Source organism: Diceros bicornis, chromosome 20 (assembly GCF_020826845.1).
Source record: "Diceros bicornis minor isolate mBicDic1 chromosome 20, mDicBic1.mat.cur, whole genome shotgun sequence".
Lineage (NCBI taxonomy): Eukaryota > Metazoa > Chordata > Mammalia > Perissodactyla > Rhinocerotidae > Diceros > Diceros bicornis.
In genome coordinates, this window is record NC_080759.1 from 34,126,382 (window position 1) to 34,151,110 (window position 24,729).

At 38.3% G+C, this 24,729-nt stretch overlaps 1 protein-coding gene and 1 pseudogene across 1 annotated transcript in view; both read right to left on the minus strand.

Moving 5' to 3' along the window:
- Window positions 1-12,337: 12,337 nt before the first annotated feature.
- Window positions 12,338-24,729, minus strand: part of TTC23L (tetratricopeptide repeat domain 23 like) — a 50,843-nt gene continuing 38,451 nt past the window's right edge. The window contains exon 9 of the mRNA XM_058564262.1: window positions 12,338-12,457. Coding sequence (XP_058420245.1) covers window positions 12,371-12,457 — 87 coding nt within the window. The 3' untranslated portion in view covers window positions 12,338-12,370. The remainder of the gene's footprint in view (window positions 12,458-24,729) is intronic.
- Window positions 22,844-23,325, minus strand: LOC131418830 (large ribosomal subunit protein eL21-like; annotated as a pseudogene).

A 24,729-nucleotide genomic window follows, 5' to 3' on the forward strand; every position in this document is an offset into this window, starting at 1 on the left:
TTTGAAGTAGGTTTTCCTTTTTAAATTAGTAGCTTGTCGATCAATATAGTAGATATTAGTAGTGTTTCTCATTGGTAAAACTAGAGGTATTCAGCATATATGCGCTAAATTATTTTATAGTAGTTCCCCATCCTTGCATGAAAATGATATAAGAATCTAGTGAGGCCTATAGTCTGTACCCTTAGGCCTGGTGTCTGAGGCTTGACCCCTAAATGATCTTGCTTCCTGCCATTGTGTCCAAGGATTTCTGTTTGCGTGTTGCTGGATTAGGACAATCCCATCCCTGGAATATTGTCAAGTTCACCTTAAGTGGACCTTCCATAGAAAGTGGCAGGTGAACTACCAAAACAGAAGAAGGGCTTCACTGAGCTTACAGAACAGGTTGCATACATTTTTTTGCATGCTTACTAATAAATGTTTATTAAAACCTGTATATGGGACAGTTTGATCTGGGCTTGATTTTTTTTTCCCCCTAACTTGGTACTGAGATTGTAGGAAAATAGCAAACCCTCATTCACCTCAAAAATGTCAATGCCTGTTTGTTAGCTAATTAAAAATAATGTAAGAATTGTTTATGACAATATTGGCTCAGGTCCCTTAGAAACATCAAATATTTGATTGGATTGGATTATCCAGATTGCTGGTTCCCAGCTATGAATTTAGAAAGTAGCTAGGTTCTCATCTACTGTTTTCCCAGTGAGAATGCAACTTTATATTAGGTGGTATTGTGCTGAACATTCTAATGTGGTTTCTTAAAAAAATTTGGGGACTTTACAAAATAGTAAAATTTTAAAACTTTTAGGACCAACATAGGTGCCAACTTATCTTGTCAGGTATGAGGCTGTTAAAACTATACCATTCATTATCACCACCATTTAACATCAAAATCTCAGAAAATGGATAGTTAGCAACTTTACACTGACAATAAAGAAAAATGAAATATTAAAAACAAATTTCAAATGCAAGAACAGGGTTACACCATAAAATTTTATTTTACAATGTTACACTTTATGCTGTTTTATCGATACAGGTTTGTCGGTTTGGAGATCTGCCAAATTTTACTGTTTAAAACAGTAAAATTTTAAAAATCTTAGTGCCACCCAAAATGGAGTCTGATTGGCCACTTCTTTCTAGTACTTTGTATTTATTACAGTCACTGTTAAATATCCATTTTCAACTGGATATATGAAAATAGAAGCAACTCTTCTAAGGCAACTTTAGTCAATTCAGCATATTCTGGCTAAGAACAGCAATCTCATCTCCAGACAGGGCTAAAATTAACAGTGACAGACTGGGTGACCAGTTAATAAGCACTGCAGAAAAGGTCAGTGGAATATAGCTGCCTTCAGCCAGGGATGCAACGTGAGACCTTAGTCCTGAGTGCCAAGCCTAAAGCATTCTGGGAATTAGCTAAGGGATAGCGGCAGCTGCCAGGAGAAAGGCTACCAGTCTATGGACAAGCCATTGGATTAATTGATATATATGTACTTCTGCCACAGCAGAACACTACTCACTACTATACTGTGGGTACTGGTTGATTATTAGGTCTTACACATTGAGCAGGTGACTGAAAGGAAATAATTTCTTGAATAAAGAACAAAAATGTGGTTCTATAAGCACTGAGTGAGAGACGGAGATGTTGAAAGAGAGACATGGATCCCCAAGACATAAGGTCTTTGAGCTCCGTTAAATGAGCTCAGGTAACTGAGAAGCAATGAAAAAGGAAAAATAAAAGTTTTTTATAGTGTAAACTCAAACAAATCTTATTTCTCTTTTGTCTCTGAATACACAAAGGAGAAAGAAATATAATTCAAGATTGCCCGTTTCTTTTCCTAGATATACATTTGTTCAGCTGCTAAGGATTTTTTTTTTTAACAACCTTGGTGAGTATTCCTTTCCTAAAACAAGCCTTTGTAATCCAGTTTGGTGGGGGCAGCATAGTGGGATGGAAAGAGTATGATGATCTGTGATTCAGGAAGTCTGCTTTATAATCACCAGACTGACCTTGAACAAATCAATCTCTCTTGTCCCTAGTTTCTTCATTTATAAGAATGAAAAAGCCCTTTCTGACCCTAACATGGTCTGACTTTAGTAAATCAGATCAGGGCAAATGTTTCAGAAGATCAAACATTTTCTCACAAAGCAGTTTTAGTGACCTCAAACAAGTTATGATTAAAAATACTTCCAAATAGTATATTCAAGTGTTCACCAATAAACTACTTAGGTATTGCAGAATTTTTTTAAAAAATCAGAACTGAAAAGAATGAAATTAGAGTTAGAAAAAGGGAAATGGAAGGTAATGGAGTTCCAGTAACAGAAGAAACTAACTCGAAGCATGAGTCTGAAAAAAAGATTTCTTCCCCCCAGGTTACAGATGAGGATCCTGGTTTCTAGTGGCCCTTGGGTATTTTACCTGTGATGCTGCTGCTAAGTGGACCTTTTTTCCCCAGAGTCTTTAGTTCTTCTGCTTTTGATCTACCATGGCTATGTGTTGATAAATATATTTTGTGGCCCAGAATTTTTGTCAACAAGGTTGGCTTTATTGTTGGCTATCTTGTATAGAGGTTTTCTCTTTAGTGATAACAGAAGACCTAGAGGAAAGGAGAAAACCATTTGTGCATTTTTCTTGGTTCTTGCCTTCTCTTCCTCCTTCCAGCACCAAATCACTGCCTTATTGAGCTAGAAGGCTGAACTCAGTCTGAGGCAACTGACCATTTCACCATGTGACCATACCACTGGAATGCTGACTCTCCTAATAGGCCTCCAAAATGGTACTAGTGTCTTGGGTTTTCTCCTTAAAGAGAGGGGAGCTCTTCCCTTGATTCAGATGGCAAGTCAAGGATATCTAAGATACTGGATTGCTTTTAATCACAGCTGAAAAAACTTACCTAATTGAGGGTCTTTTATATATAGTTCGTGATTTTTCAGGTGATTTTTTTCTCACGAGCACAGAGATTTAGAGGCCCTATTAGTGATAAAAAGAGGATCTGTCTTCCCGATTTCCAGCCATAAAGATTTCCAAACTCTGATTTCCTAATACTGGAGGAGTTGGTCTGGGGTTAGAAGTAATCTGGTCCAAAAGACTATGATCCAAAAACACAATTTCTATTAAGTGTTCTTCAGTCACCTCCTGTTTAGACATCCAGCCTGAAAAATGTGTGGTTTCCATAGCCTCTATTTGGCTGAAAAAAATATGTGTTCCACAGAAATATGAGATACAAAATTTTATGAGCAACTTGAGGGTTTTTTTATGTGCAAATCCCACTAAAGACTCTGATTCATTCTCTGTCTACTGATGACTGTGTAAACTACAGAAAGCTATCTGGCACTTGAACTTCCTTCTCAGTAAACCAAGAGAGAGTGTGATTCCAAATTTGGAGAAGAAATAGGCACAAATTAAGTAATTGCCTGGGGATCTCATAAAATCAGAGGTGGGCGAAGATTTGAGAGGGATCTCTGCTGGGAGAGCAACTAGAAATCAGCTTCGGCCTCCTATTCTCCCACCACAAGGTGGCAGGGTTCCCTTTGCCTGAAATCCTTAGGTCACTGAAAGGACACTTGATTTCCATGGTGTATACATTCTCTTCTTTGGATGTAAGTAACGGTGTCAGACTGCCTTGTCTATGAAATTATCTGTGTTTCCAGGGGCTGATAAGCTCTAGCTCACTTTTAAGATGTTAACCAGCAAAATGTTTTCCACACCAGCTTTGTGGGAGCTTTTCACAGTTACTAGCCCTTAATCTCCTTTTGCTTCTTGCACCAACAGTGTAACTAGAAGGTAATAAAGTGAAAGCCTAGGTTTCAGTAAAAATAAAAATAGCTGTTAGCTGTTATTTATCACATGATTACTATGAGGCCAGGCACCCCAATAACTGCTTTATATACATTATCTCATTCTCACAGCAACACTAAGAAATGGGTACTATTCTCATCCCCATTCTACAGGTGAGGAAACCAAGATTACACACAGCCAGAAAGTGGTGGTTCTAGGGTTTGAGCCCAGGCTTGTCTAAACTTCTATGAATTATAAAGAAAAATTAGTTCACAGAGATGAAGTTGAAGGATGTGTTGAAGTCATGTTTCTGTGATCAGACAAAATAGTTCATTGCTGAGATAGTCATTGTTCATAAAGACCTTATTGTATCCTGAAGTGGGGCCCAAATTCCTTACCAAACTACAAAAGCATTCCTGTACCCTCAGTTCCAGCATATGCTACACTCCTTGCTTTAAATAAAGCCAAACCTTAGACAGTTTCTCTGCTTTGGTTTAAAGACAGTGTAAGGTTTTATTTGCCAAAATTTAAATCATTGGCCATTTCAAAAAGAATTCAAGTATATATAAATACAGTGGCTTTTTAAAAATTAATTTGTTCCCAACATGCCAATAGGGAAGTTTAGTATATTAAAAGTTCTGAGACATCCTTCAGGAAATGAACCTGTCTCACTGTATAACCCAGTTTGGTTTTTTCCTATACTGATTTCTGCCACAGAGCCTTTCTCCCTCCTCCATCCCTTGGAATCAGCATTCCTTGCAGTGCCCTTTAGGAAATGCTGTCTGGTACAACAGCCATAAGGAACTTACCATTCCTTCGATACCCTGCCCTCTGTCATGCCTGTACGCCTTTGCATATAGAGTTACTTCTTCCTGGAATGGCTTCTCTTCTCCATCTGGATGAACTGTTACTCGCCCTTCAAAAAACAGCTCAAATGTAACCCTCTCTATGAAGCCTTCTGGCTTTCTTAGATTCTCTCTCCTTTCTGCTCTCATTGCACTGAGACTTCTACTACAGAACTTATACCTCATGTTTTCATTATTTCTTCATGTTTGTCTTTTGCACTATTGTTGTTTCCTTAAGAGTAATGACCATGTTTTATTTATCTTCATTACCCCCTGCAGCTCTAACTGCACCTAGCGCTTAGTAGTGCTCACCAGATGTTTGTTGAAGGAATGGATGAAGATGAGGAAAATGAAGCTCAGAATGTTTAAGTGACTTAAGGTTACATAGCTATTTCATAGCAGAGTTGGGATTCATACACAAGGTGCCTTGCTCTTTTCATTAGGCCTAGATAGCAAATTCGTGGCAGAAGTTCAGCTATTCCCCGACCCATACCCCATGGCAGACAATACTAATAAATCAAGCTCCACCAGACCCAGACTTTTGCTCTGGAACTTCAAGCATAACTCTAGGAAACCACTAACAGAGTGGGCCCATGAGAGGAAATATATTTGCCCTCCTTGCCCTACTCCACGTTATACCCTCCTATCCATTTTTGTGGGCATAGCAAAGTCACTGTTGATTGTAGAGTTCCCTCACTGCTCTGCTAAAGACAAGGTACCCTGAGCTGACTCTTGGTGGCTCAGTAGCCTCTGTTCCCCTTCAGGGAGACCCTAAGGGAGGGAGCGAAAGGCTCCTAGCTTTCACTTCTCTGTCTGCCCCATTGCCTCCAGCTATTCCTAGAATCCTGATTTGGAAAAGCAGCTGCCCCTTGGCACCTGGGTGCTAGAGCAGATGGAGCTTCCCACCCATTCATACACCAAGGTTTGCCCAAATATTTTCCCCATTAATTTTGTAGAGGCAGTGTTGGAATATTTACTAACAAATGATAGGAATAGACTATGAATGCAGCAGCCTAGAAACAATCCACCTTATGGAGCAAGAATTTCATCACTAAAGTCTTGCCCAGGACTGGTTTGGCAAACACAAAACTTACTGAGCATATCACCTATTCTCCTACTTGCTGCAGTTATCTCTAGAGATAAGCACCCCAAATCCTCCATTTCCACCCTACTTTTCTTTAGCTTTCCCTCCCCAGCCCCTCGGCCCAGAAGAGGCTGTTCTGTTTGTTCACATGACCAAAATGACAGTAGATCACTAATTAATGGGCTTTCAAGCACCTTCCCTCTTGCCCATCCTGTAAAGAAAAAGGATGCTTTTCTTTGCTCCTGGTGGCTTCTACAGCTCAAGACCCATAAAAGTTATACCAAAATAACTTTGTGGCATGCAGCTGTCCTAGAGACGTCTAACAAGGACAAAGGTGAAGTTGATGCTCCATACTGTCATACTTCCAGCAAGTTTGGATGACTAGCTAGAGCTGTAAAAATAGCTAATATTTATTGAACACTTACTATAGACTACCATGCTAAGTGCTTTATGTGGATAATCTCATTTACTCTTCATTATGTTTCCATATTCTAGATACTATTCTAATCCTCATTGGAGAAAACTGAGGCTTAGGATAATTTGCCCAGTGATACATAGAAAGTGGCAGAGTCCGGATTCAAACACAGATTTGTCTGACTCTCAAGTCAATGACCTTGACGACTATATTCTTCTAACAATTAGAACTGTCCAGTAATGGAAGGGGCCACTTGGACAGGTAATCAGTGAGTTCCTGGTTTGGGGAGGTGTTTCATCAGATACTGCACAAAGAGGAATCTCAAAAATCTGCTCCACCAATACAGCTCGCTCTAATGTCAGTGATGATTTTCAATTTGCCAATATAATGGCTTCTTATTAATCATCCTCTTCACATCATCACCAGCATTTCTAATTAGCACGTACTGTGTCAGGCATCTTCTGAGTAGTTTCACTTACATTAACTCATTTACTCACAACAACCTTGTGAAGTAGGTATTATTATTATCTCCATTTTATAGATGAGGAAACTGAGAAGTAAAGTGACTTTTTCAATGTCACATAGTTAATAACAGAGTTGGGATTATAATCCAGGCATCTGGCTCTAATTCATTCTCTTAACAATACATTGTATTGTCTCTTGATATTTGATACATATGCCCTACTCTTTTTAAAAAATTTATCTTTTTTATTATCACAGATATATAGGCATACCTCAGAGATATTGTGGGTTTGGTTCCGGACCACCACCATAAAGCAAATATCGCAATAAAGCAAGTCACACAAATGTTTTGGTTTCCCAGTGCACATAAAAGTTATGTTTCCACTATACTATAGTCTATTAAGTGTGCCATAGCATTATGTCTGCAAAAACAATGTACATACCTTAATTAAAAAATACTTTATTGCTAAAAAATACACACCATCATCTGAACCTTAAATGAGTAGTAATCTTTTTGCTGGTGGAGAGTCTTGTAAAAAACTCAATATCTGCAAGGTGCAATAAAGCAAAGCGTAATAAAACAAGGTATGCCTGTAATATATATTTGTTGTTTAAAAAAAGTCATATAACACAAAAATATATAAAAGTTGAAAGTCCTCCATAGTCATAGTCCCATGTCTCACAGGTAACTACTGTTAGCTTCACTAACTACGTATTTACATATATTTATGGGTTATACTATTTTTAATGCTCACTAATATGTACTTTTTCCTGTTTTTACCCCTAACAATCAATTATCTGTGATATTTTCCTATGACTCTTCAAAGCTCTACTTTATGCTTTTGAATGACTATATTATATGGTCCTAAACATGGACTAGTGCTTCTCATGGTGGACATTTAAATTTTTTCTACTCTTCTTATTATAAACAAATCTTTAAGTAGATTTAAAGATTTTGCTATTATAAACACACAGGTATATATATATTTGTGTGTGTGCATTTGTGCAAGTATTTCAAAAGACAGATCCCTAGAAGTGCTATTTCAGAGTCAAAGGATACATGCATTTAAACATTCTATTAACTTTTGCCAAAATGTCCACCAAAAAGTTTGTATCAACAAATAGTACCATCAATAGAGTACTGAGAGGGCTGATCTCCCCACACCTTTGACAGAACTGGGTTTGTATTACCTGTATTTTTCATTACCACAAATATGATAGGTTAAAAATGGTATTTCATGTTTTGAATTTGTTGATTTCTGTGTAAGACTGGAAATCCTCTTTTGTGTTTATTGGCCATTTGCATTTCTTCGTCTTTGAACTGCCCCTTTGTGTCTTTTATGATAGTGACATTGACCACTCCTGCTCTGAAACTGTCTCCTCCTATGAGTTCCTTTCTGTTCTTTCCTGACTCTCCTAATTCTCTAAAGACTCTTTGAGTCTCCTTCCCAGTTCCTCCTGCATGACCCCTAGAAAATACAATAATAATTACAATAATTAACATCTCACAGAAGCTTACTATGTGCCATATGTTAAGTAAAGCACTTAAAATAGAGTGCTCTTATTATTCACATTATTTTTAGATGAAGAAAGGAAAACTTAGGAAGTCTCACTTTATGTGAGAAAGCTCAAATTTGAGCCCCATCTGTTTTGATTTCAAATCACCACACATATTCTCTCTGAAATAAGTATGTGTTCCCCAAAGTTCTTTTCTAAGCCTTTTCATTTCACATATACATATTCCATAGGTTTCTTATCCATTCCCTTAACTTCAGAATTTATCTCCTTTAGCTTCTGGTCCGTACCTATTAGTCTTTTAGAAATTACCACGTGGATGTATTGTGGGTACCTCAAACTTAACACATCCCAAATGGAAATCATTATCTTCCTCAGACCTCCTAGACATCCTCTGAGATGATCTCCTCTTGCCAATACTATTTCATTTAATAGCATTGCCATTCACCCAGTTGCCCAAGTTAGAAACTTCAAAACCACCTTTGACTCCTGCCTCCGTTGTACCTCACATCTAATTGGTGCCAGGGTCTTGTCACTACAGACTCCAAATTGTTTCTCAACCCATCCTCTCCACATGCCTTCTACTATGGCTTTAGATAATTCAGGCTCTCAACATCTTTCCCTTGGACTCTTGTTATCTGCCTCCTAACTGGTCTCCCTATTTCTAATATCTCCCTAAGTCCCGTCTATCGTTCCCATTGCTGTCAAGAGTTAATATTTTAAAGCCAATAATCATATCACTTCCTGCTCAAAATTCTTTGATAGTAGCCTTCTGTCTACTGAATAAATTCTAAACTCCTTAGCATGGCACATAAAACATTCCATAATCTGGCCCCAATTTATCTTTCCAAACTTGTCTCCAGCATGTTCCAACTTATGTTCCTTAAACTACAACCACAAGGCTACTTGCTTTTCCTCAGAAATATCAAGTATCTCCATGCCTCTGTGCTTTTGTTCATGCTACTTGAAACATCCTCCTCTGGCTTCTTTTCTATCCGCTGATATTTTACTTTTCTTTGAAAACCCAGCACCCGACCCCCAGCATGCACACATTTCCACCCACATTTCCAGCCTCACAGGTTATTACTTGTCCTCTTTGTTACATTTCCATTAGAGCTTTACTACAGACCAACTTGTCATCTGCTCGTGTGTGTCTGTTTTCCTGAGAGGACTAAATTTTATATTAGTATTTCTAGTCATTAGAAGCAGCTTGATGTGTAAAGGATTAAAACTGAAGTACATTTGTGATTTAGGTAAAAGTTGGACTAAACAACCTTGAAGTTTACTTCCAAATCTGAGATTTCCTGTGCCTTTTCTATACACTAAAATCTTATTTGAGGCCCTTGCAACTGTCATTTAACCTTGGAATTAACTCCTATTTCAAGGGGCCAGTTCTGCTTTCACTTCTTTGCAGGGGCTTCAAAAGCCAAGAATTTGGGCTCCTGGCAATGCAAGTCCAGTGAGTGTTGTCATTGGGTTTCCAGAGGAGGTGGGTTAAAAAGCACAGAGCACACTGGAAAACGAGCAGAGTTCCAGGACATCTGGGATTGATTATTCCAGCGAGATGCTCGAGCAAAGAGAACAATTCTCGTCCTGGGTTTTTTTCACATCTGGGCTTTGGCAGCTACTCCGATAGCTTTGCTCAGCAGTTCTTGAGGAATGAGATACGGGCTGGTTTCAGGGAAAGAAAAACCTTTATTGACTCAACTTCTGCTACAGCAAAGTCCTTCGAAAGACGCCTTTTTTCCCCTTATATGGACTTGCTTGGTAGGTCCAGGTCTCATTGTCATTTACAGAGAGAAGAGTTAGTCTCCAAGCACCTAAAGAAACTCATACCACCTGGGGTCTGAATCAGGTTATACCAATGCCTCCTAATTTCTCCTCCTGTGATTCTTTTCAAATCATGGACAAGGAACAGTAAAAGACTGGAAGGAAAAGCAACCTCAGGCTACTGAGGAAATAGATTCACTCCAGCTGTTCTGAAGTTTCTCTTTTTAAGTACAAGCTGAGTAGAGCTTTAGCTCCAATTTTAAAGGAAACATCGTGCATTTTTTTCTCTGAAATTACATGCTTTGTTCTTTTAGTTTCATTATTATTACCTTGAAAGCACAAAATGTACTTTAGATATGTTCAGAGATTCAGATTCTCAAACATACGGTAATACTGCTGAATAATTATCCCTGATTTCAAATATTCTCACCTGCTGCCCTGGAAGCAAAAGGCAGGGTACTGCAGAGAAGGAGGGGAGGGGTGTCTTGCTGACATTTATTGAACACATACTCTGCCAGGCACTGTCCTATGTGTGTTATATACATTATTTTATTTAAAACTCACAACAGCTCTATGTGGTATACTATTATCTGCATTTTAGTGATGGAGAAACCAAGGCTGAAGGAGGTTAAGTGATTTGGCCAAGGTCACGTAGTGGTAGAAGCAGGTTAAGATGACAGGGTTGACTCCAGTAATGTATATTCTTTATCCATTACTCTTAATATTAAATAATAGTTGGAGTGATATACAGAAGCTTCTTATTTAACATTCTGACCTATTATCTCCAGCGTCTCAGAAAGGTGATTATTATTATTATGCCAACATTCATTGAGTGTTTAGGACCTGCCAGGCCCCGATCTAAGTGCTATATTATATATGATCTTACTAATTCTCAGAAAGCCCACTTTTGAGGAAGGTACTATTATTTTATTGATGAATAAATAGAGACTGAGAGAGGTTAAGTAACTTCACCTAGGTCAGAGAGCCGAGTGTTGGAGCCTGAGTTTTAAATCTAGATAGTCTGCCTTCAGAATGCAAGCTACATTGCCTACAGAGAGCACATTCTGGAGTTAGAAAGACCTAGGTTCAAATCCCAACTCTGCCTCTTCCTGGGTAAATTAACTTGAATATATCAGTCCTCAGTTTCCCCATATGTAAAATGAGGCTCTGGAAACTTACCTGCTGATCTTACTACATCTACCCAGCTAGGTGATTTTAAACAAGACACTCAAACTTTGAATATCAGTTTCATCACTTGAACTTGGGAGATAAAAATACTTACCTAATAGGGTTATTTATGGATCAAAAACAGTATTTGTATTTTACAGTGCCAGGGAATTAGAATGAGTTGTACATTGTAGTTATTATTAATATTGTTATGGTTATTGATTAAGAGAATATACTTTTGTATACACTAGCAGGCAGGAGGCGAAGTTCCCCATATACCCTTCTAACACGGTCATTACTGAGAGAGGCTAGAGAACCTCCTCTCCTGGATAATGATAGAGCAGGCGACAGTCTTCTGTTGGGCCTACTTCAGGTGTGGCTCTGAGGGGGGTGGGGATAGGATGGGCTGAATGTATTCTCTATGCTCATCTTGTCCCCCACTTGTCCAGCCTGGCGAGAAAGGTACTGTTTGTGAGCCACCTCCAGGGAACTGCAATCACAGTCCTAACTCTCACCCCATCATGATGTCCCTCTCTGTCAGAGGGTGCTAGGGGAAGAGTACATGGCCTTTAGAGTCACACTTGCTTGGGTCCAAACCTCCAAGACTATGTGAATTTAGGCAAGTTCCCTTACAGAACATTGGGCTCCCTTCTGTCATATAAGAGCTATCTTATTGAGTATTTGTGAGGATTAAACACTTTAAGAATAGGACCTAGCTCAGTTTTAGGGATTTAGTATACACTCAACAAATTTTAATTCTCTTCTTTTTTAGAAGAGTATAGTTCAAGGTCAACATCATTCTGAGATGAACAAAGAGCAAGGATAAAGAAGGGGGCAAGTCTGCACAAAACACTCTCTTTGGCTTAAATTCTAAACATTTAAACAAAGAATCTGAAGAGGCTCTTTTATTACTAACTTTGGAGTCAACTGTATCCCAAAAAAACTTGCCTCATGTTTAGGAACCTAGCTTTTATATATTCAGTAAGAAAAATAAGTTTAATGTATTCATTTACTTTGTGTAAATCCATATTGTATCTATCACAGGCTGTCAGCTGAGACACTGTCTTGTAGGATTTGGTTATAATGCTCAGCATGGAAAGAAATATTATAAATATTAACTATTATTGAAGCAGACCCCTATAATATTGGGTTCTGAGACACTACTAGAAATCGACTAGTTACCTCCCATATAGGATTTGGCCAAATCATAGTACAGGTTGGCATTTTGCCTTACTAGCAAGAATAACAGAGGTGAAGCACCCCTAATTGAATGAATCTGGGAGAGGCCATGCTATCCACATATCCACACTGATGACCTGGTTGATGGTCAGGGCCAGAACTCACCTCTGCAATAGAGTAAGGAGGTTTTTTGTGTCTCTGCTTCTACTGTACTCACTTCCATATAAAAGGATTTGAATCATCAGACACTGTAGGAGAGTTGAGAAACATAACAGGTTAATGAGAATCAGGTAGTAAGCACCTTAATTATAAACCAGACTCAGGAGAGCACCAATGGAACTGAGACATCACAAGTTTACATTTTAAATGCCTGAACTACATTTCTTCCTGGTTCCCTACCAAGGAGGAAAAGGAGTCTGAAGTGAAGGCTCTGTACCCTTCATGCTGTATGTGTATCATTCCACTTCACTGCACCTACCACTGCCCCATGGCTATGGATAACCAAAGTAACTGGGGCGAAAGCTGACAGCATCCCTATTTAAAACATGGTGCCATAGTGGTTTCCATCAGGATTTTCTAAATAGCTGTAACCAAATGGATGGATAGAAATGAAATCTATATATGTGTCCCAAATTTGCATTGCATTCTCATGCTACATCACTTTATTAGGCAGTTTTCCATTTAAAATTTTGTTGCTGACCTCTCTCTCCAATCAAGATGGAATTATAGGGACCAGATTTACCCTCCCACCTGAAACAACCGAAAAAAGAAAAAGTAGACCAAATATATGAAATGATCTTCCAGACACTGAAGCTCAGGCAACAAAGGACCATGATCCCTGAGAAAGGAAAAACAAGTGAGATAAACCCTACAATTGCCCCAGAGTTACTGCTTTGAGAGCATTTCTAGGCCATGATGTAGGGAAGGGGACAAAGTGGAGCTCAGCAGACTCCCTGAATTAAGAATATGGAGCTGAGGAGACTCTCAGGGCAGAGTAACAGGAGACAGCTGCACAGAAAAAGTACAGGAATATCTTCAGTGCATCCCCTTCAGATATTCAGCAGAGTATTGATTAACACATGTGCGAAAACTGCTCAAGGCTGGGGAAAGAATTATCTGAAAGATGGAGGGAACAGTGCCTGGCCTTTATACAGGGCCAGGTGTAGTGCTTATTTCCACCAGCCAAACTGGAAAGCCTCATTGTTCATTCATGGAGCTTCAGGTGGGTTCCTCAGAAGGTTTTTGCCTCAGCAATGGGTGATAATTAGCCCTTGACTAAATGCTGCTCTAGTTCCATCTAACAAATCTTAAAAGCAAGACCTAAAAGGACCAAACTGTAATTTAACTGAGTTCCAGAACAAAGTTCAAGAATACTTATAGGAATACAAAATATTCAACACCCAACAAGGTGTCCAAAGATTACAAAGCATAAAAAGAAGCAGAAAAGTGTGATCCATAATGAGAAAAATCAATCAAAACCAATCCAGAACTGAAACAGATGTTAGAATTAGCAGAGAACTATATTAAAACTGTTATTGTAACTTTATTCCATGTGTTAAAAAAGTTAAGTGGGGACATGGAAAATATATTTTTTAAAAAGACCCAAATCAAACTTCTGGAGATAAAAATCACAATCTGATAGGAAGAACACACTGAATGAGATTAACAGCAGGTTTGGCATTGAAGAAGAAAAAATGAATGAAGACACAGTAATAGGAACTATCCATAAAGAAAAATCACGGATTATTTCAACAGGTACAGAAAAATAATTTTATAATATCAAACATCCAATTTTACAAAATCCAACATCCAATACTGATAAAAGAAAGAAATAAACAAAAACTCTCAGAAAACCAGTAGAAGGGAACTTTCTCAACCTGATAAAGAATATCTATGAAAAATCCACAGCTAACATCAAACCTAATTATAAAAGACTAAATTCTTTTCCCCTGAAATCAGGAATTACACAAGGATGCCTGTTCTCATCACTTCTATTCAACATTGTACTAGATGTTCTAGCCAGTGCAATAAGGCAAGAAAAAGAAATAAAAGGTATTGAAATCGGAATGAAAGAAGTAAAACTGTTTATTCACAGATGACATGATCATCTATGTAGAAAATATGGTGGAATCTACAAAACAGCCACTGGAACTAACAAATGAGTTTAGCAAGGTCATGAGATACAAGATTATTATATTAAAAAATCAAGTTGTGGGGCTGGCCTGGTGGCATAGTGGTTAAGTTTGTGCGCTCCGCTTTGGTAGCCTGGGGTTCGCTGGTTTGGCTCCAGGGTACAGACCGATGCACCACTTGTCAAGCCATGCTGTGGTGGCATCCCATATAAAGTAGAGGAAGATAGGCCTGGATGTTAGCCCAGGGCCAGTCTTCCTCAGTAAAAAGAGGAGGATTGGCAACAGATGTTAGCTCAGGGCTAATCTTCCTCACACACACACACACACACACAAATCAAGTTGTATTACTGTATACTAGCAACAATCAATCAGAAATTGAAAGTCAAAAATAATACATTCAAGATAGCATTAAAATATGAAATACTTAAGGATAAATCTAAGAAAAGATGCACAAGACCTGTACATTGAAAACTACAAAATATTACTGGGAGAAATTAAAGAAGATCTACACAAATGGAGTGACACAATGTGTTCATGAGTGAAGACGCAATATTGTTAAGATGTCAGTTCTCCCCAAACTAATCTATACATTCAATCCAATCTCAATCAAAATCCCAGCAAGGTTTTGTGTATAAATTGATATGATGATTCTAAAATTCCTATGGAAATGCAAAGAACCTAGAATACTCAGAACAGCTTTGAAAAAGAACAAAGTCAAAGAACTAACAAAACCTCATTTCAAGACTTGTTTTAAAGCTACAGTAGTCCAGACAGCATGGTATTGGCATAAAGAGAGACAAACAGAAGAGAGTCTAGAAATAAACCAACATACACCCACAAACAAAACTGATTTTTGACAAAGGCACAAAGATAATTCAGTAGAAAAAGGAATGTTTTTTCAATAAAAATGGTTCTGGAACAACTGGACACCCATATGCAAAAACAATCAACTAGGATCCATTCCTCATACCATATAGGAAAATTGATTCAAATGGATCATAGACCTAAATGTTAAACCTAAAATTATGAAAAATCCAGAAGAAAACATAGGAGAAAAATCTTTCTAACTTGGGTTAGGCAAAGATTTCTAAGATACAACACCAAAAGTGCAATCCATAAAAGAACAAATTGATAAACTGGACTTAATTAAATTCTAAAACTTCTGCTCTTCAAAAAAGACTGTTGAGAAAATGCAAAGACAAATTACAGACTGAGAGAAATCATTTATATATTTTCAAATATAAAAAATATATTTGCACATCATATATCTGATAAAGAACTTGTATCTAGAATATATAAAGAACTTTTAAAAGTCAGTCATAAGAAAACAAACAACTAATAAAAAATGGGCATGCGATTTAGACAGATGCTTCACCAAAGAAAATACACAGATGAAAAATAAGTACATGAAAAGACATTCAAGGAAAACACAAATTAAAACCACAATGAGATACCACTAGAAACCTATTAGGATGGCTAAAATGAAAAACACTGCCCACACTAAATATTGGTGAAGAAGTGGAGGAACTGGAATTCTCATGTCGTGCTGGTGGGATTCTATAACATAATACAACTATTTTGGAAAACTTTGGCAGTTTCTTATAAAGGTAAACATAACCTATCATATGGTTCAGCCATTTCTTTCTTTCTTTTTTTTTTTTTTTGTGAGGAAGATCAGCCCTGGGCTAACATCCATGCTAATCCTCCTCTTTTTGCTGAGGAAGACCGGCTCTGAGCTAACATCTATTGACAATCCTCCTCCTTTTTTTTTCCCCCAAAGCCCCAGTAGATAGTTGTATGTCATAGTTGCACGTCCTTCTAGTTGCTGTATGTGGGACGCGGCCTCAGCATGGCTGGAGAAGCGGTGCGTCGGTGCACGCCCGGGATCCGAACCCAGGCCGCCAGTAGTGGAGCACGCGTACTTAACCACTAAGCCATGCGGCTGGCCCCTGATTCAGCCATTTCAATCCTAAGGATTTACCGAAGAAAAAAAAAAAAAGGGCATGTATCCATACAAAGACTTACACATGAACATTCATAGCACTTTTATCTGTAATAAAGCTGAACTGGAAACAGCCAGATGTCCATCATCAGGTGAATGGATAAACAAATTATGGTGTCCATACAATGTAATACTCAGCAATAAAAATGAATGAACCACTGATACACAATAACATGGATGAATCTCAAAATAATTATGCTGAGTGAAAGAACCATTGTAACCATATAATTATATGATTCTACCTATAAAAGATTCTAGAAAATGCAAATGTATCTATAATGACAAAAACAGATCAGTTGTGGCCTGGGCGGTGGGGTTGGGGGAGGGATTGGAATTAATTAATTACAAAGGGGCATGATGAAACTTTTGGGGGTGACTGATATAATCATTATCTTGACTGTGGTAATGGTTTCACAGGTGAATAGAATAGAGATGTCACAACTGATCAAATTGCACACTTCAAAATGTGTGCAGTTTATTGTATGCCAATAAAAATTATTTCATCACAGATTATCACTTTTTTTTAATAATTTTATTTATTTTTTTCCCCCAAAGCCCCAGTAGATAGTTGTATGTCATAGCTGCACATCCTTCTAGTTGCTGTATGTGGGACGTGGCCTCAGCATGGCCAGAGAAGCAGTGCGTCGGTGCGCGCCCGGGATCCAAACCCGGGCCGCCAGCAGCGGAGCGTGCGCACTTAACCGCTAAGCCACGGGGCCGGCCAGATTATCCCTTTTTAATGTTTGTCTTTTCTATATCTTCTCACCCCCACCCTACTACATTTAACTTTGATTCTTTTTACATGAAACCTGAACTACCCAAGAGAAAAAGCCAAACATGTCACTGGGATTATGCATGCATGACCTTCTTTATGCTGTATTCTGACTGCCAAAGGGGTTTCCCCTCAGCATCAACTTTTGTTGAGGTCTCTTACTTCTTTTTAGTTCCAGGAGCAGTTTCCTACCCCTAGAAGGGCATCCATTTGCATAGTCTATTTCAGAAACTTCATCACCAGCGTCCCATTGCTAGTGGATATCCAGCATGAGGATGGTTTTCAAACCTCCAAACAACAGCCCTACTGTCAGAATGCCTTTCTATTCCTCTCCTCCTTTCTGGGCTGGGACATTGGAGTTGGGCCATGTTTAAAGCCCCAAGGATAAAAGCTGATTACAAAGATGCAGCCCCTCCCTACCCTTACAGTATCCTAAATCTCCAAGTTGACTCCCTATTCCAAATGGAGGATGTAGCCATGCCATCAAACGTTCATTGCTAGATAAAATCTAGATAGGGCTCTCCTTTCATTGATTTTGAGGAAGCCCTTACAATGTGTATGCTGGGGTCTTTTTTCATTTCAGAAAAGCTATCTTTAATGATCTCTTTGATTACTGTTTCTATTCCAAGTATTATAGTTCCTCTTCAAAAATACATACAATTCTTTGGCTGAATCTCTGCTCTGTCCTCCACATCAACTACTTTCTCATTATATCCCTCTCTCCTTTTCCTCTGCATTCTAGGAGAGCTTTTCAAGTTTGTCATATAAATCACTGATTCTTAAAACTGGCAGGATATTACACCTCTAGAAGTATTAAAAATATAGATTCTGGACACAACTCTTAGAACTTCTGATTTGATGATCTGGGGTAGGACTCAGGAATCTTTTTTGTTGGCTTTATTTTTTGTTTTGTGTTTTACTGACTCTTGCAATTCTAGATTTGGGAAATATTGCTCAACATCACTACAACATTGGGGCTGGCCCCATGGCATAGTGGTTAAGTGCACGTGCTCCGCTGCTGGTGGCCAGGGTTCGGATCCCAGGTATGCACCGATGCACCACTTGTCAGGCCGTGCTGTGGTGGCGTCCCATATAAAGTGGAGGAAGATGGGCACAGATGTTGGTCCAGGGCCAGTCTTCCTCAGCAAAAAGAGGAGGATTGGCATGGATGTTAGCTCAGAGCTGATCTTTCTCACACACACAAAAAACAAACAAACAAAAAAAACATCACTACGACATGTTAAGACTCTCTTCGCTATTTTCAATGTGGATTTGAGTTTTATTAGATTTGTTGTTTCCCTGAAATTCTTTCTTATTTCACTCTTAGCATTTTAATTTCATCTCATCTTTTGGCCTCTGACTGTCATCCTTTCATTTTAAAGTTTTCTCTCCTTATAGATTTCTGATCCTATTACATAGATGCCATGCATATGTTCATGCTTCCCTTGAAGATGCTATTCTGATCCCTATACAGTCATGTGCCACGTAATGACCTTTCGGTCAATGATGGACCAACATATAAGATGGTGGTCCCATAAGATTAGTACTGTATGGCCTAGGTGTGTAGTAGGCTATACCATTTAGGTTTGTGTAAGTACACTCTATGATGTTTGCACAATGATGAAATCACCTAACAACACATTTCTCAGAATGTATCCCCGTCATTAAGTGACACATGACTGTACCTTATTTTCATAAGGTTTTCTTTTTCTCTGAATCTTCAAAATGAAGTCCCCTTTCTCCTGTTATTTACTATTTTCATACTTATTTTCTGATTACATTTAGTTAACTTGAAGTGAGATAAAATCTCTTCTCAGACCTGATGTTTGCCAATGTACATGTGTGGTTTGCTTTTGACTCTTCATTTGAACATTGGTTGATCTTTACCAACTTTTCCTCTGATGTTGAACAAACTTGGATTTTATGTAGAAACATCACTATGGATCTTACCAAGTCTTTAGCTTTGGTCTGTCAGTATACTGACTGGTTGAACAACTGTTTGGTCACACCTCTTGCCACATCCTGCTGCTAGGGAATGAACTTCCAGGGTTGTCTGAGCTCCCTGGAAGGGGAATCAGTACTTGGGTAAGGATGGCTATATAAGATGTTCCTGATTCCATGAAACCTTGGGTACTTTCACAAGATTCTGCCATTGCCATACCTAGATTCCAAGATGACAGTGTTACTCTTTTAAGACTCTGGCCCAGGCATGGATGCAACAAAAGTTTCTATATCATGTTCTCCCTCAGCACATCTAAGAAAGCAAAGAATTTTCAAAATAGAAGACTTTAAAAAAAAAAAAGAGGGGCCGGTCTGGTGGTGTAGTGGTTAAGTTCGTGCACTCTGCTTAGGTGGCCCAGGGTTCGTGGGTTCAGATCCCAGGCACAGACCTACGTCCCACTTATCAAGCCATGCTGCAGCAGGTGTCCCACATGTAAAGTAGGGGAGGATGGGCACGGATGTTAGCCCAGGGCCAATCTTCCTCAGCAAAAAAAAGAGGAGGACTGGCAACAGATGTTAGCTTAGGGCTAATCTTCCTCACCAAAAAAGAAAAGAAAAAAAGAAGAGAGGGAAGGGAAGGGAAAATACACACACATATACATACATACATACTGTACATACATGCATACACACACATACATCACTCTTCACATTGTGCTTACAGGCCCAGGAGAAAATATTACAAAACCAGCCAGTATTCACCTTCCTTAGCAGCTGAATTGCCTTTCTGAGCTCTCCTTTGGCAAAGCAAATCATGCCCATGTTATAAAAAGTATCAGCCACTTTTTCACTACAGTCACCATAGCTGATGACCTGAGACTTCAATGAAGACTTTAGCAGTCTGTAAGCCTCCTAGGGGATTGAAAAAAAGAATTAAATCATGCTGGCAATTCTGAAGGAGCATGCCAGTGCTACTCCATGAGCTCTATGTAGGAGGCGTCCTACAGCACACTGACATAACCCACCAGGATCAGTCGGTTGTGATGGGTCGCCTAAGTAATTTGTTTCTATGAGGAGTTAAAATTCCAAGCTTATAATTAATAATAATAGTTAATTCATATGTATAATATTATTTAATCTTTATGGCTACCCTGTGAGACAGGAACTATTATTATACTCTTTTTATAGATGAAAGAATGGAGACTAATAAAAGCTAAGCATCTGGCTCAAGATCACACAGCCTATAGTTGGCAGTGATAGGATTCAAACCAGACAGTCTGAATTCCACAGCCCTTGCTCTTTTTTTTAAAACTACTTTTTATTTTTAAAAATTTCAAACATTCAGAGAAACTAAAAGAATAGTAGAATGAATACCCCTAATATTTTTACCTAGATTCACCAATGCCTATCATTTTGCCACATTTGCTTTATTGCACTGTCTCTCTAAAAAATTATATGTATATAATATTATCTATATTATAGATAATATTTTACATATATATAAATACATACACATATATATTTTAGTTGAAAATAAGTTGTAGTTAAGATACTTTACCCCTAAATAATTAAGCATGTATCTTCTTAGAACAAGGACATATCCTATATAACTACAATAACATTAGCACTCTCAATAAATTTTACAGTGATATACTACTACTAACTAATATATGCTCCATATTCAGATTTCCCAATTGTCCCCATAATGTTATTTATAACTTTTAAAAATCTAATATCCAGTCAAAAATCACATATTGCATTAAGTTTTCATGATTCTTTAGTCTTTTTTATCTGTAACAGTTCTCCTGCCCTTTCTCTTTCATAACACTGACATTTTTTAAAATCCAGGCCACTTGTCTTTGAGCCCAGCTCTCACTCTTAACTACTTACTATACAGCATATGATTTAGAGAAAAATTAAGTATATGTTGGAAGTTATTCATAGAACAACATTGCTATACTCATTTGACTTTCCAATGTGCTTTCTTTAGAGGGAGTGAAGAGATGTAGTTATGCTGGCATCCTCAAGAACTGCACCTCACCTTCTGCCTGGATTATCTATGTTGACATTTATAAACAGAACATTTCTCTGGAACTGGGTTGAATGTGTAATCATCATCCTTCACATGTGGCATGTGAACAAACAAAGATGTCAATTGCTGCTGCTTTCCAGGAAACATTGCCAATGATTCGGGAATCTCAAGGTTCTATATCATCTTTGCATTTTTCAGAATAGGAAAGCATGCATATAATTAGATTATTTTCCTGTCTGTTTTTTCAATGTACACGTCTTTCGCCTCATTGGGTAAGTTTACTCCTAAGTATTTTATTCTTTTTGATGATATTGTAAATGGGAGTGTTTTCTTAATTTCCTTTTTGGATTGTTCATTGTTAGTGTATAGAAATTAAACTGATTTTTGTATGTTGATTTGGTATCCTGCAATTTGGCTGAATTTGTTTATTATTCTAACAGATTTTTGGAAATCTTTAGAGTTTTCTACATGTAAGATCACGTAATTTGCAAACAGAAAAAATTTTACTTCTTCCTTTCCAATTTGGATATCTTTTATTTCTTTTTCTGGCCTAACTGCTCTGGCTAGCACTTCTAGTACTATGTTGACTAGAAGCAGCAAGAGTAGGCACCCTTGTCTTGTTCTTGATCTTAGAGAAAAAGCTTTCAGTTTTTCACCACTGAGTATGATGCTAGCTGTGGGCTTTTCATATATGGGCTTTATTATTCTTTATGAAAGTTTTTATCATGAATATGTGCTGAATTTTGTCAAGTGCTTTTTCTGCATCTTTGCCATGATCATGTGATTTTTATCCTTCATTCTGTTAATGTAATCTATCACATTGATTGTTTTTCCTATGTTGAAGCATTCTTGCATCCTAGGGATAAATTCCACTTGGTTGTGGTGTATGATCCTTTTACTGCACTGTTGAATTCATTTTGCTGGTTTGGTGAGAATTTTTGCATCTATGTTCATCAAGGATTTGTTTTGTAGTTTTCTTTTTCTGTAGTCTTTTTCTAGCTTTGTTGTCAAGGTAATGCTAGCCTCATAAAATGAGTTTGGAAGTATTCCTTCCTCTTCCATTTTTTGCAAGAGTTTGAGGAGGACTGGAGTTAATTCTTCTTTAAATATTTGGTAGAGTTCACCAGTGAAGCCATCTCATCCTGGGCTTTTCTTTGTTGGGAGGTTTTTTTGATTACTTATTCAATCTCCTTACTAGTTATAAATCTGTTCAGATTTTCTATTTCTTCATAGTTCAGTCTTGGTAGGGTGTATCTTTCTAGGAATTTATCCATTTCTTCTAGGTTATCCAATTTATTGGAGTATAATTGTTTATAGTAGTTTCTTATAATCTTTCTAATTTCTGTGGCATCAGTTGTAATGTTTCCTCTTTCATTTCTGATTTTATTTTTTTATTTAATTTTTTAATTTTTTTTTTTTGTGAGGAAGATCGGCCCTGAGCTAACATCCATGCTAATCCTCCTCTTTTTGCTGAGGAAGACTGGCTCTGAGCTAACATCTATTGCCAATCCTCCTCCTTTTTTTCTCCCCAAAGCCCCAGTAGATAGTTGTATGTCATAGTTGCACATCCTTCTAGTTGCTGTATGTGGGACGCGGCCTCAGCATGGCCAGAGAAGCGGTGCATCGGTGCGCGCCCGGGATCTGAACCCAGGCCGCCAGTAGTGGAGTGCACGCACTTAACCGCTAAGCCATGGGGCCGGCCGCTCTGATTTTATTTATTTGAGTCTACTCTCTTTTTTTTCTTATTTAATCTAGCTATTCACGGGGAAGAGGTTCCAGTAGCGCAGGCTCCTTTCATTGGTTCTCACAAAGTGTGCTTCTGTGGGTGGAACAGGCTAGCTCTTCAGTTGAACCCAGGTACCTTTCTGTTTGGCTTCCTTCTTTTTCTGATCATTTTCCTTCATGCATTTCAGGAATTTATCTCGGCTCTTAGAATGCTTAATATGCTTAACATGTACATTAATTCTCTTGGCTAGAACCTTGCCCTTAACTTATTTGTTTACAACACTGCCAACAGCGTGCTGGGTAACACTGTTGACCCTTCCAATTTTGCCATGGTAACATTTGTGGGGCATTCCTTTTTGAACAATGTGCATTCCCTTACCATTTACAATATCACCTGTCTTATAGATTCCCGTATATGTGGCCAAAGAGAAATAACTCCATGTTTTCTAAAAGGCCTAGCTAGACGACATACAATGGGTGCCTCTCCTCTTTCCCTCTGTGTTTGTCATTTTGAAGAAGTACTGGAAGATGGCAGTTCTGGCCAATGGATCCTGTTTATTTTTATCAGTGGCAGATTAAACCTCTATTAGCCAAAAAAAAAAAATTATGTCCATGGGATCCCAGTTCCCAAGTCTTCTGAGTTTCTGTTATGATCTCTGGAACAAGCCTGGAGGCTCACGTCAGGCTTAAGGGTGGGAGAAAAAGCTCCTTTTAAAAATGAATTGTCCTACAGGAAATGTGTTATAAAATTCAGCAAATTAATTCAATAGTTATTGAGCACCTATCATGGGCCACTCACTGTTTCAGGCGCTGGGGACCCCATAAGTGAATGAAGCAGACAAAAACCCTTGTCCTCATGGAGCTTGTTTTCTAGTGGTAAAGGTGACCGGTCCTTCGTCCTGCCTCTTGTTTAGATTCAGAGCCACGTGGCACTCAGATGCTTGCTCATCTTTGTCCAGGAGCTTGGTATGCTTGGTTAGAAGCAGAAGGCCGTCAGGCATTGGTACTGGTGTCTTATCACAAAGTCATGACATTCACTGCACTAAACATAACAAGGATAAGCTATGACATTCTGGCAAAGTACTTCCACATCGTTGAAAATAAAATTAAAATATTAGATCAATCTGTGGTGCTGAGATGTCATGTTAATCTTCTGAACCAACAGAAAATATCATGGCCACAGTAAAAAATGTTGCAAACCACTATAAGGTTTTTGCCTTTACAAGTGGTAATTAAAGTAGACTAAAGAACATGTCATCATTTATAAAAATGTTCAAATATGGAATAAAGAAGCTTTTTCTTCATTCCTGGAAAAAATTCTTCCTTACTGTGTGCCTATAACCCTACTCTTAAACTGGGCAACAAGCCCATATCAGGTCCATACATGTTTATCACTTGCTTGAGAAAGTATAAAGTTGGCTTGGTCAGATCAAAGTCATGTGGGATCTCATGATGGATAAAGGTCTTCACTGCATTCACGCTGTACTCAATATATACAGTTCAGGTCAAAAGTTTTTGAGTAATAGCTTAGACTCCTGGGACTTCTAAGTGAGGTCAGCAATAAAGAGCATATTCTATAACTTTTTTTAAATGTGAAAACAAAATTTTGGCTAATAAAGAGCTGAAGACCAGAAACTGAGAGGGAAATAATATTTCAAGAGAAAAAAACTCAGCAGCTAGATCCAAAGGTGAAAGCCAAATTTGACTTAAAATATTAAATTTACAGTGGCCAGTCCGGTGGCTTAGCGGTTGGGTTCACGCAGTCCACTTCGACGGCCCGGAGTTCACGGGTTTGAATCCCAGGTGCGGACCTATGCACTGCTCATCAGGCCACATGTGGTGGCATCCCACATACAGGCGGCATCCCACAAGAGGAAGATGGGCATGGATGTTGGCTCAGAGCCAATCTTCCTCAG